The 13,293-nt window shown below is 35.9% G+C and overlaps 1 protein-coding gene across 1 annotated transcript in view; it reads right to left on the reverse strand.

The window, feature by feature from the left end:
* LOC130221640 (potassium channel subfamily T member 2) overlaps nt 1-13,293 on the reverse strand; it is a 231,886-nt gene that overhangs the window by 7,002 nt on the left and 211,591 nt on the right. The window contains exons 22-28 of the mRNA XM_056454198.1: nt 12,052-12,123; nt 11,667-11,801; nt 11,478-11,589; nt 11,283-11,384; nt 9,322-9,405; nt 9,051-9,179; nt 2,480-2,831 (exon numbers count right to left, since the gene is read on the reverse strand). Of these exons, the coding sequence (XP_056310173.1) occupies nt 2,480-2,831; nt 9,051-9,179; nt 9,322-9,405; nt 11,283-11,384; nt 11,478-11,589; nt 11,667-11,801; nt 12,052-12,123 (986 nt within the window). The remainder of the gene's footprint in view (nt 1-2,479; nt 2,832-9,050; nt 9,180-9,321; nt 9,406-11,282; nt 11,385-11,477; nt 11,590-11,666; nt 11,802-12,051; nt 12,124-13,293) is intronic.

Here is a 13,293-nt window from a genome sequence, read left to right on the forward strand (position 1 = left end):
TTTCTTTTCCATACATAGCTTTAGAGAATCTTGGAAGGTCCACATATTGATAAATAATGTTACGACAGCTGTTTTAACGTTTAGATATGATTCAATTGCCTCTTGTTACAGTAATTAAAATAGTTTGACAACAAGCAGGAAATGTTCATGGGCCAGTGGCATCACCACATTGAAATGATCTATATTGTTTTTGAAGTACTTTTGTTTTGACCCAATATCCATTGAAATATGGCCCGTGGTACGGTGCGGTATAGTTCTGTACGCTTTTATGGCTGTTTCCACTGTCAAAGGGTACCTAAAAGCGAACCGTAACGTCCCCACTTTTTGGTCACCCTTTGCAAAGGCTACCAACAGGCCCAAAGGGTACCATAAGGTGGAGCTAGACGCGCATCTGAACACTATTGGTTTACAGAGATATGTCACTCGCAGAAACAGGAGAATGAAAACAAAGGAAGCGCCATTTTTAAAAACACAACCGAAACATTACACCGTAATACTATATACATATAATAACGAGCCACGGTCGTCCCAAGCTCAAACAAAGCTTGTCGTCATCTTGATGAACAGCCACAAAGCCAAGAAGAACAAGATCTGCTGTGTCCTGTTATTGTTGTCCTGTTACAGTGCAAGGGGATTTATTTTGTCCAGAAAGCTCGCAATCGTGTCTATATTTGAAATAACAAACTTCTTAAGTTCATATTTATAACGTGCTCGTGATCTGTGAAGTGCTCTGATAATATCTGATCCTTAAAGGAAGAGACAAACATGAGAGTGAAGAGAAGTCGGAAAAAAACTGCAGCAAATGATGCTTCTACAACCTAAAAGATGAAAAAACTGCCATGTTTAACTTATATCATCACCTTTTAGACTATTATGAACTCGGAACGGAATGGGTGGAATCGTGTGGGTTTCCTCCGGATGCTCCGGTTTCCCCACAGTCCAAAGACATGTGGTACAGGTGAATTGGGCAGGCTAAATTGTCCGTAGCATTTGTGTGTGAATGAGTGTGTATGGATGTTTCCCAAAGATGGGTTGCAGCTGGAAGGGCATCCGCTGCGTAAAACATGTGCTGGATAAGTTGGTGGTTCAATCCGCAGTGGCGATCCCGGATTCATAAAGGGACTAAGCCGAAAAGAAAATGAATGAATGAATGAACTCGAAATGACGGAACTACTTTCTAACAAGAGGCTACATGTGCTGGTGAAGATTACAGACACAGATGAGAGGTTTGCACTGACTGTGGGCTATATTTCTTGTGGTTTTGGAACCCAAATAAGGACTAAATGTATACTGTGTGTAGTTTTCTGTAATTGGTAACATATCGAAGAAGGGTCTGTAAGTTGCATTTATTTCATATAATCGCAGACGTCACAGTCGGCTGTTTTATTGATCTGCAGTTATAATCAAATCATTTTCATGAAATGTTTAGTAATGAAAGATTCATACTTAAGTATGTTTTGCATAAAGCATCTGTTTTGTGAGAAGTGCTTCTCGTATGATATGTGAGCGACCTGTACGGCTTACTGTGACATTCCCTTGAGTAAAAATGACGTCGTCTGAAACTTTCTTTCTTACACCATGCCCACCAAAAGGGTACTCTTTTGGCAGTGGAAATACAAGCTTGATAAAAGTGACCTGTACCGACCCGTACTATACCTCTCAGTGGAAATGGCCCATTAGACAAACAAAATAATCAATTAAAGGTTACTGACATTTTTATTATTTTTATTTATTATTTATGGAAGCCTTAGGAACTGGGAAAATGTACTTTTACTTTTTTTCTGAAAGTTGGAAGATAATTCAGGTCTGAAGGGGGTAGATTAATACATTTTTAAATAAAGATTTACTGGTCATATGTGCTAGTAGCACAAAATGTCAGAATTAATGTCAAATGAAAATCATAAACTATAAATAAACAGATTTTTATTGGTCCCTTAGTGTGGACGCAAATATATGTATCTTTTTTATTTATCATGCAAGGTGTGAATGGTCTTTAACAAGAAGAACACTATGGTGGACCCCCTAAGAAATAATTTGAATCAAATTGAGGTTCAGCAGCAGGACCACGCCTCACTTTGCCTCCCTAACAAATCACCTCCTCCCTAAAACTTATTTAAGACAGACCAGCCCTCTAGCACTGTTTTTCTCATTCTTTTAAACCCATCCTCCCTCCCTTTATTTCCTTGCTTCCCGTTAACAATCTTTATAGCCCCCCTCCCCCTGCCTCCAGATTGAATGGGGGGGTCCAATCACTCTACCAAATATTATTTTACTATACTACATTACAGAGACGGTAACCCAACACTGGGTCTCTGAACATCATTGTAGGATGCCCAATCAACCTACCTTCCTGTTCACTATTCCCCATTTTCCCACTCTTCCCTTACCACCCCTTTTCATCTCTACATCTCTACATTAAAGTCTAGCTCAAAGTGTGGCATGGTCCATGCTGGTGAATAAAGTCAAAATTCACACTCACTGAATCCAGATGGTGAGAGCCCCAGGTGCTTCATGCGTGTGCGGACCAAAGCATTGAGCTCTTGCCTCTCGGAGCGGCGGAACAAGCTGAGCCTCTGCTGGGTGATGCGCTCAGCTGCACTCCCCACTCCCTTCGCCCCGCTGGAGCCTCGTCCACCCTTACGACTCAGTCGTCGTGCCCACTGCATGCTCTTCCTCCTCAGTAGAGGGTGGTCCATGGCCTGTGAGGATGAGGAGGACGAGGAGGGCGGCTCTGATGACGTTGAGTTGCGATGAAGACCGGAGCGGCAGAGCAGAGGCTCACGGGGCTCACGTGTATCCTCGTAGTCCTCCACCGTGATGGAGACCTGAGACTGAGACAAGCCACACAATGGAGCATTTATTTGATAACAATGTGGAATTATTAGAAATTAAAATATTTGAATACTTTTTGAAATGTATACCACATAGGAGACCAGCTTTCACTGTAAAAATGCTGGCTTCCACACAATTGATTTGTGTTGGGACAACATGTAGAAATTAAGTTACCTATTAGCAGGCCTACATGGAATCTGTGTGCGCAGAAATCCACAGATTTCTAGCCAACTATTGAGTCTATTTATTTTCTTGTGTAAATGTGTGTAAGTTTATATTTATTCAGTTTTTAAATTATTTCAGTAATAATATTGACTAATATGAAAATGTTCATTTAATTTATTTACAATGCAGTTTGTAAAGTAATATTTCCTGTCTTACTTGCTTTGTTTAGCAAATAAGTAGATCTAGATGGATTTGCGGTGTAAACAATAAATAAAAGTTAATTTCATATATTAAGTTTTTAGTTATGATACTCTCAAAATAATTCTGCATAAGTCCATAGATTTTTTACAAAATTGTACGCAAAAATAGCAAAAAATGTCCGCAAACTCCGTCTGGCCCTTCTTATTAGTTACAGTACTTATAAGTTTTTACAAATTTAAGTGGATTGAACATAAAACAATTATGTTGTCCCAACAAATCTCAACAATTGTGTTGTTTCAGCTTATTTTAAATTCGTAGTTTGAACAAACAGCAACAAATATTTTTTGAGTGTTGAATCAGCATTGAATCAATAAAAAGGTGGAAACTTATTTTTCATCAGGTTTCAACAGCCTTAGGCAGTTGAAGTCAACATTATTAGCCATACTGTGTAATATTTATTCTTTTTTTTTATGTTTCTCAAGAGATATTTAATAGAGCAAGGAAAAGTTCACAGTATTTCCTATAATACTTTTTTTCTGGAGAAAAACTTGTTTTTTTACTTGTTTTATTTTAACTTTTTAAAGCAGTTTTAATAAAAAAAAATCCACATTTTAAGGTTAATATTATTAGTACCATTAAGCAGTATTCTTTTATTGTCTTCAGAACAAACCACTGTTATACATTAGCCGCATTTCCACTGTTGGGCCAGTGCGAGCCAGGGCTTATATCAGGCCAGGCAATGTCAATAACCCAGGAGCTTGAGCAGTGAGGCTAAAATCATGTCATGTTTCCACTGTTTAACTTGCCTAATCATCCTAACTTTCCTGTTTAACTTTCTAATTAACCTAGTTAATAATACTAGTATCTTGAAAAAATATCTAGTAAAATATTATTTACTGTCATCGTGGCAAAGATAAAATAAATCAGTTATTAGAAATTTGTTATTAAAACTGTTATGTTTAGAAATGTGCTGAAAAAATCTCTCTATTTATGGTGACATTTTAAGCTCTTTGAGCATGTGTATATTTTGCCAGCATCTGTTCCTGCCGTATTCACCTTATTCTTCACACACGAGTGGGCTTCTCATTCACTTCCATTGATTTTTTATATACGTTAAAACCAGCTCGTTATGCTGCTTGATGATACAAACTAATATTTTCTTATTATATTATTCTGTATTGTAATGCAAACACTTGTTTGTAGAGTAAGTAGTTTGACTGTTTTCTGTAGTTATTCCTAGTCATGTCTCCCATTGGCAGCTGAATCAGAAGTTCTAAAATAATTGCAAAAGACAATCAACACACTTCTGCATTGAAGAATAGGGTCAATACTGGTTGTGTAATGGTCATAATAAATCAGGAAATGATTCATCAAAACCATAGAATATGGAAAAGTCTAGAAGTCTAGTGGACTCCTAATCATGGATTAGTCTAGAAGACCAACCAGAAAACAAATGAGGATAGCTGTGTCTTAGTTTTAGTGTTATCAACTCTTCTTTATCTTTAGGCCATGTTTCAAATCCTTACAAGCTAGCTGTTATTAAACCGATTATTAAGAAACCACAACTGGACCCCAGCAACTTAGCTAATTATAGGCCTATTTCAAATCTTCCATTTATGTCTAAAATGCTAGAAAAAGTTGTTTCTGCTCAATTATGCTCCTTTCTGCAGACGAATAATGTTTTTGAAGTGTTTCAGTCAGGTTTCAGAGCTCATCACAGTACAGAAACTGCATTAGTGAGTTTACTCTTAGCTGCTGACCAAGGGTGCATCTCGCTATTAGTTTTACTCAATCTTAGTGCCTCAAGGATCAGTTTTAGGCCCTTTGCTGTTTACAATATACATGCTACTCCTGGGAGACATTATTAGAAGACATGGGATCAGCTTTCCCTGCTATGCAGATAATAATCAATTATATATTTCAACTAAACCTGACGAGATGTCTAAACTGTCTAAACTAACTGAGTGTATTAAAGATGTTAAAGACTGGATGACCAACAATTATCTTCTCTTAAACTCAGACAAAACAGAATTATTACTTATTGGGCTTAAATCCTGTACACAGCAGATCTCACAACTCGACCTACAATTACAGGGATACAAAGTTAGCGTTAGCTCTACTATAAAAGATCTGGGTGTCATATTAGACAGCAATTTAACGTTTAAAAATCATATATCCTATGTCACAAAAACTGCTTTCTTTCATCTGAGAAATATTGGTAAGTTACGAAGTACTGTATGCTATCCATCTCAGATGCAGAAAAGCTAGTCCATGCTTTTATGACTTCTAGGCTGGACTACTGTAATGCACTGATTGCTGGCTACCCAGCATCCTCTATTAATAAACTTCAGCTAGTGTAAAATGCAGATGTCAGAGTTCTTACCAGGTCTAGAAAATTTGATCACATCACCCCAATTTTATCCTTCTTACACTGGCTGCCTGTTAAGTTTCGTATTGATTTTAAAATATTGCTTCTTACCTACAAACCTTAAAATAATCTAGCTCCTATTTATTTAACCAACTTTCTGTCTCACTACAATCCAATTCGCTCTTTAAGATCTCAAAACTCAGGGCTTCTGGTAGTACATAGAATAGCAGTCGAATAAAGGAGGTTGAGCCTTCTCATTTAAAGCTCCTAAACTCTGGAATAGCCTTCCTGATAACGTCCGAGGCTCAGACACACTCTCCCAATTCAAAACTAGATTAAAACTAGATCTCTTTAGTAAACCATACACTCAGTGCACCACTTAGCGGGTTTCCACACAGGTTTCTGCATCTTGTTTAAATACACTATGACCAGCAGCTACGCTAATTATTCTCTTTATTCTCCATTTTCACCTAGGGATACTCTTCCCGAGGCCCTCAGACTATGCAGAGTCACTGATTCGATCCAAGACCAACGATGAGATGATCCCAAGGTGAGTCCCAATGGTCATGAAGGAGTGGAGAACATGAGACTGATTCCTGTGACGCTCCAGGGACAGATGAGTCTTCGCTGAGGCCAGCTTCCAGCCTCCACCACTGAGACTGCAGCTCTGCACAAGAGGTTTGGCCAGCGGAGAAATGAAAATGGTCGTGCCCAACTGAGTCTGGTTTCTCTCAAGGTTTTTTTTTTCACTTTCGCCAATTGGTAAAGTTTTTTTTCCCTCTCCGCTGTCGCCACTGGCTTGCATGGTTTGGGATTTGTAGAGCTGCGCATCGTTGGATTTGCTCTTCAGTGTTTGGACTCTCAGTAGTGATTTTTAAACCACACTGAACTGAACTTAAACACTAAAAACTGAACTACACTGTTCTAATTTGCTATGACCTTTTATGTTAAGCTGCTTTGACACAATCTACATTGTCAAAGCGCTATACAAATAAAGGTGAATTGAATTGAATTGAATTATGTTTTCAAAAGTCTATATTTCAGTTCGTCTAGAGTAAAGCAGAACACCAGCATTTTAAAAACTATAATAGTCTATACTAAAGAGTCTTTTACATTTTCAATACACTCTGTTTAGTGGGTGTAAATCACATCTGAGACTCTAAAATTGTTGCTAAAACAACTCTACAAAATAGCATTATCATTTTCACTTAGGTTAAACCAATTGACTTTGTTTCAATAAGATCTATGTTCCTGGAAATCTACCGTTCTGCAGATTTCAGCTCTAACCCATATCAAACACACCTGCCTGTAATTATCAAGTGCTGTTCAGGTCCCACTTAATTGGTTCAGGTGTGCTTGATCAGAATGGGAGCTGAACTCTGCAGGAAGGTAGATCTCCAGGAACACTGTTGAACAGCCAAGCTGTAAGGTGTCTTCAAATGTTCTTATTAGGGTTGACTGAAGTTTAGATGTTTTGTTTCAAGTCACCATGATAGTGATCAGGGTTCTTGATCTTTGACAACTTTTTATTTCTCTTGTATTATGTAACTCTCTGACACATTTAAATGTTTAATACTGGATGAGATCAGGCCACTGAGTGCTTAATAAGTGTAAGGCCATAATTTCAAACCCCGAGAACTGTCTCCATGAGGTGAGACCATAAGAATTTTCTGTCACTAAAACAATAAACTTTCTGATCTGAGAAGAAGATCATGAAATCAGCTGTTCTATTTAAATTACCCTGAGCCATCCTTCCTGACCTTTACTTTACCTTTTTCACCAGAGCAGATTACTCCACATAAAATGTCCAAGTTTTTAATATGGTGTATATTGTAGCTCTATATTCATATTCATTCTCAATGTAACAGCAATATTTCACTATTTGATCTGGTTTTTGGCTTTGGTAAAATCTTTGCCAGATGCTCCACCCTAGAGCAAATTCTTCACACCTCAACTCACTACCAATCAAAGGTATTTGTGAAACTTTTGTTGTCTTGAATTTATAGCTGTTGGTTCTGAGTTGAGTATTTAAGGGAAAGGTGCAAAGACATCATTAGAATCTTGCAGGCAAGATGCCCCATTGCAGTATATGAGCCCCTGAGCTTTTGCATCAGAGACTTATATACTGTAATGTACTTTATACATTTGTAACTCTTGAATTTGTCTTTGAATAATTGATGTTGTACATTTCTGAATTAGCTTTTTATTCTTTGATTCTGCAATTGGCATGATATACTTTCATCTGGAAAATAAAGTGTTAAGATTTGATTCATTCTGAATTCTCCTGAAATCTTTTTTATAAAGTAGATTATGTGGAGGCTGATGCTACCTTGATCTATGTACATGACATCCAAACGAAGAGCATGACACTGTATGGAGCAGTCGGCACATCAGTGTGGAAACTATTCGATTTCTAGTTATCGCTGATTTAGCAAGTTGTATGAAAATGACTAAATTAACTACACTTTTAGTACACGTGAGCATGAGGCAACGGGACTAATTGGGTATTAGTTAACCCTACATCCTCAGACTAACTTCAGAATGTCGAGATCCTGTCCATGAGAACGTATGCAATCCCAGGGTGTAGCAACTCTGTATGCCATTGGGTCCCTATTGAACGTACAACTGAAGAGTATGGGATCAGATGTGAATCAAAACTCTAAATTGAGTCATAATTGATGAATGTGATCCGTTCTTTTAATTAGTAATACAGTCTAAATTTGACGGTCACTTGGAGTCAGATTAAATTCGGAGATGAAAAACAAATATGAATAAATTCTAATAATTAACAGAATTCTTTTCAAAAGCACTAGAAAAGGCTTACACGCATTTAACCTTCGACCATGCTGTTAGTTTCGTCAGTGGACTAATAGATGGACTTCTACATAGATCACCAGCAATTAACCAAAATACCCGATTTTCTCTTGAGTTCTCCAAACGAGCATTAAAAACACAGATACGGCATCTACAAAATAAATAAATAAAAGCCCCATTAAATGACACACAGCAATAAAGCAGCACAATCCCATTCCTTTCAATGGAGAGCTGGCAACTTCTGATGACACAAGCCACATTATGTAGGCCAATTGACACAAGATGTGTGACAAATGTTCTAAATGTTCTACTTTATGCAAACAAGAAGCGACTGCAATGCAACGGCCCAGAGGATTCCAAAATATATATATATAATAATATTATTTTTTGGACTATATTTAAGTCTAGTCTTTTTTTGTAATAATATTGCATGCTTATGTAGTCATTGGTAAGGGCCAAAATATTAAAAATTAAGTTTTACATTTTTTAAAAAATGTTTATAATTTTGAAGGATACAGCACAACACATGGTGCAACAGATGGCACCTCTCTTCGGGTGTGTGACATTTTCAGAGTCTTAAAATCTGTCTGCGGGCTTTCGCACAGGTGCAGATATATCTGTACCAGCTCTGCCACTCAAGCCTCCAGTTTATTCCCAACAGGTATTGTACCTCTGAGACGGGTAGTTTGTGTGCTTCTGTGCGGTAAATGCCGATTGGAATATCTCCTGTCGATGAGCACAGCTTCTGATAGAGACGGCCATAAGTGCGAATCCACAAATCCTCCTCTGTGATCTTCATCTATAAAGAACAATATCAGAGTCATCAGTTTCATTATGGCCACCATTGTCATGAATGTAGTTGTCCAGATACTGTGTGTATACAGTCTTGTAAGTGCCTAATAGTCTCATTATATACTGAGTGATGGGTCACTTGTACTCACAGCACAGAGGAAACCAGATCCAGGCATGGAGTCTAGACCTAGCAGCAGTCTGGTGATGGAGATCATGTAGTCCTTCACAAAAGACTAAGACACACACAACATATAAAATTGGACACTAAAAACACCAAGGAAATACAGTATTTCACAATTGTTTTAGCAGCATAGATTTGAAGTCAGGGTATATTCTATATTTATTTGAAATGAACAAAACTGATTTAATATGTTAAAGTATAGTAATTTCAGTAAGAATCCACATAATTTAGATTTCAAAACAGAATTTTGCATATAACTGTATACTTCAAGGTATTTAAGTTACATGTAGGTGTCTTCTGTATGAGCATGTGTATAGTACTTTACACTGCTACTGCTACATACATTGTGCTTCTCCCCCTAGCCTAGTGGAAGTAACTTTAAACAGTTTTTTAAGGAATCTGAATTTATTTTTTTTTGTGAAAGAAAATAAACTTTCCTGGAGTTAATTAACCAAATGAACTATCTATATATATGGCAATGCAGTGGCGCAGTAGGTAGTGCTGCTGCCTCACAGCAAGATATATATATATATATATATATATATATATATATATATATATATATATATATATATATATATATATATATATATATATATATATATATATATATATATATATATATATATAAATATATCGATGTAAAAATATCAAAAAACTTTTGTCATTTTTGCACAAGATACTAATGGTCTAATCCAATTCAATTATTTATGCTAAGCTAAGCTTACACTAAGCACTTTCCAGACATAATGGCTTCAAAAATGATAAATCACTACTCTTTAACTGCATAGGAGTAGTAAAATAAGCATATTTTCAGTCATGACAAAAAAAACTAAAACAAAATGGAGTGTTCCTTTTAAATACCATCCATTTTGTTATTCACAGTGCTGACTTTTCTGTATCCATCATGACATGCAATCATCGTTTCTCCTGTAACCGAAAACTAATAAGGAGAGGTTCATTGTCATAAAATGCAATTAGATGCAATAAAACTCTTGAGTCATCTTGTTTTTTTCCTTAGCGGATGTGCAGCGGCTCAATTTCATTATTTAGATTATATATATATATATATATATATATATATATATATGTATATATGTTATCTAAATAATATATAAAGGCAGCTTTTTGCATAATTAACATAATTATTTATACATGCCAATCTTACAGCACAAACTATCAGACTAAAAATGAGCACAAGACATATTGGTAATTTTTATTTAAAATATCAAAGGACAAGAGTCCAAGAGCCTAAAACACTATAGTGGCAACTCTAAACATCGGTCAGTCCCTGTAAGAGCTTTTGTAGACATTTGACATAAGTGAAGAATATATTGGTGTTTGTGGAGTTTAATTAACTTTTTTTTAGTTAGTTTTACTGTTAATTTCCCTTTGTGGTCTGACTAAAAAAGCAAAATGGACATGATTTTATTTCATTATCTACACTGTGCAAATCCATATTGTCTCTTCACCACACAATATATGAAAGAAATTTATTTATAATTTTATTTATGACATGACAAATTTCAAATTAGACCTGGAAATTAATGACTTCGAAGCTATTTTATTACATTTTTTTTTTGTCATAAATGGCACATTCTTTGAGACTGGAATATTTACAGTATGCATGTATGTACTAATTTGAGTCAATATATATATATATATATATATATATATATATATATATATATATATATATATATATATATATATATATATATATATATATATATATATATATATATATATATAATACATTTTTTCCTTAACAAAGATGAGCAACACTTAACTCATGAATTAAACTCAGTATGATGGCATTTTCCATGCATCATTTTTTAAACTCTATACTATTTATTATCATTGATTTTCATAAAGAAAAACAAAAAGATCCAACAGTTAATTCAGTCTTGAATCACATTTTCCTGTTACCTGATACAGCAGAGTGTCTAACATACTGACACTAAACACCTTCCCAGCCGCAAACGGTAATCTGAACATGAACACCAGGTTAGAGCCCCTCTCTCTCTCTTTCTATGAAGAAAAACACATATATTGATATCAATATAATGTGGATTGATTAGAAAATATGAATACAGTTTATATTGTATTGAACTTGTGTCTCACCTTCTCCAGTTTGGACAGAGCTAGAGAATAGTGATCTTTCACTTTGAACTGCATGAAGCGCATGTTGGCCGGGTGTGTGAGTTCAGTTATAATACTGAGAGCTGGAAAAAGCCTTTGAGAAACAGTGAGGAGAGGGATGTCAAGGCCCAAAAACACCTCCAGTAGAAAGATTCATGTGGATGAACCTACCTGAAGAGTGTTTGAACATTAACAATGGTCTTGGCATCAGCCATGTAGTCCTCCTCTGCAATCATAGAGCTCTCTTTGTCCACAACCACCATGGTGTCAGCAAACGTCACGCCACAACGCAGAAGACTATCCAGACTGAAAACACATGGTCAAGTCGTCGATAAAATGACACAGGGGTTAAATATTAGTGGCTATTACCAAAAAATTTACCCAAATAGTGCAAAATAAAGCTGGTTTTATGATCCAGGCTCACATTTATTCTTATATAGTTTAACTCTGAGTATGTGTCATATTTTATTATCATTTTCTAAACTACGAGATTCTGAATGTGTCTGACTAATTTTGGATTTGACAGTATACAGGCTTAAAGAAAAACTTTTCTTACTTGTCGATGGAGCCCACTGTGTAAAAAACCATAGGAAACCAGCAGATGGCCTCCAAGAAGTCTGCCTCAGGTCTAGCAAAAGAAAGAGATGTTGAAAATCTGAGGTAATGCCTTGACAAAAACTGCAAACTGAATTATGAATGTCTCTTTCCAGGTATTTTACGAAACCGACCCAATGTCTATAAAAATCTCACAGCTTCACCCTGCCTCAGGGCATCTAAATAATGAAATTGAGCCTGCAGCTGCACATCCGCTAAGGAAAAAAACAAGATGACTCAAGAGTTTTATTGCATCTGATTGCATTATATGACTCTCCATATTAGTTTTCGGTTACAGGAGAAGCAATGATTGCATGTCATGATAGATACAGAAAAGTGGTCAGCACTGTGAATAACAAAATGGATGATATTTAAAAGGAACACTCCAATTTGTTTTTTTTTTTTGGTCATGACTGAAACTATGCTTATTTTACAACTCATATGCAGTTAAAGAATAGTGATTTATCATTTTTAAAGCCATCGAGGTCTGGAAGGTGCACTTTTAGCTTAGCATAAACAATTAAATTGGATTAGACCATTAGCATCTTGTGCAAAAATGACAAAAGTGTTCCAATAATTTTCCTATTTAAAGCTTGGCTATTCTGTAGTTATAGCTGCAGCAGGCGCAATGATATTATACAATTGCAGTTCAGACACTGCAAAGTATCAATGTGTCTGATTTAGCAATGGTACGGCAGCAAACTTCCTTGATTATTTTGCCAGAAAAGGCCCCATTATTTCCAGCCAGAGATGAGTGGGCTGACAAATATCCCGGGTGGGCAAGATACACTGCAAAATCCAAATAATTGAATGACGGAATAGCATAATAATGTTCTTGTTTGGGCTTGGTTAAAAAGGCATTATATTAAGTCACTTTAAGTGCAAAACATGTTTTTTTTTTAATGAAGGGAATAATAAGCACAAATTCAGGCATTATTATAGTCTTTCTAAATTTAGAATGAAGAAAAAATAAAATATGCAAGTAATATATTCAAGAGAGAAATTGAGTATGCCTGTATTTACAGTGTGAGTGTTCTGTGTGGGGAATAAACATTTACTGAATGTCAGTGGCAGTAGGCTATATCTGCGCTCTATATAATGTTGAATATGCAAGAGGAAATGTGATCATGAATGATAAATGTCATCTTTGAAAATAGTCTATTTCTATTCATGTGTCGTCAAAGACGACAGAAATCAAACTAAA

The sequence above is a fragment of the Danio aesculapii genome, chromosome 3 (assembly GCF_903798145.1).
Source record: "Danio aesculapii chromosome 3, fDanAes4.1, whole genome shotgun sequence".
NCBI classification, from domain to species: domain Eukaryota; kingdom Metazoa; phylum Chordata; class Actinopteri; order Cypriniformes; family Danionidae; genus Danio; species Danio aesculapii.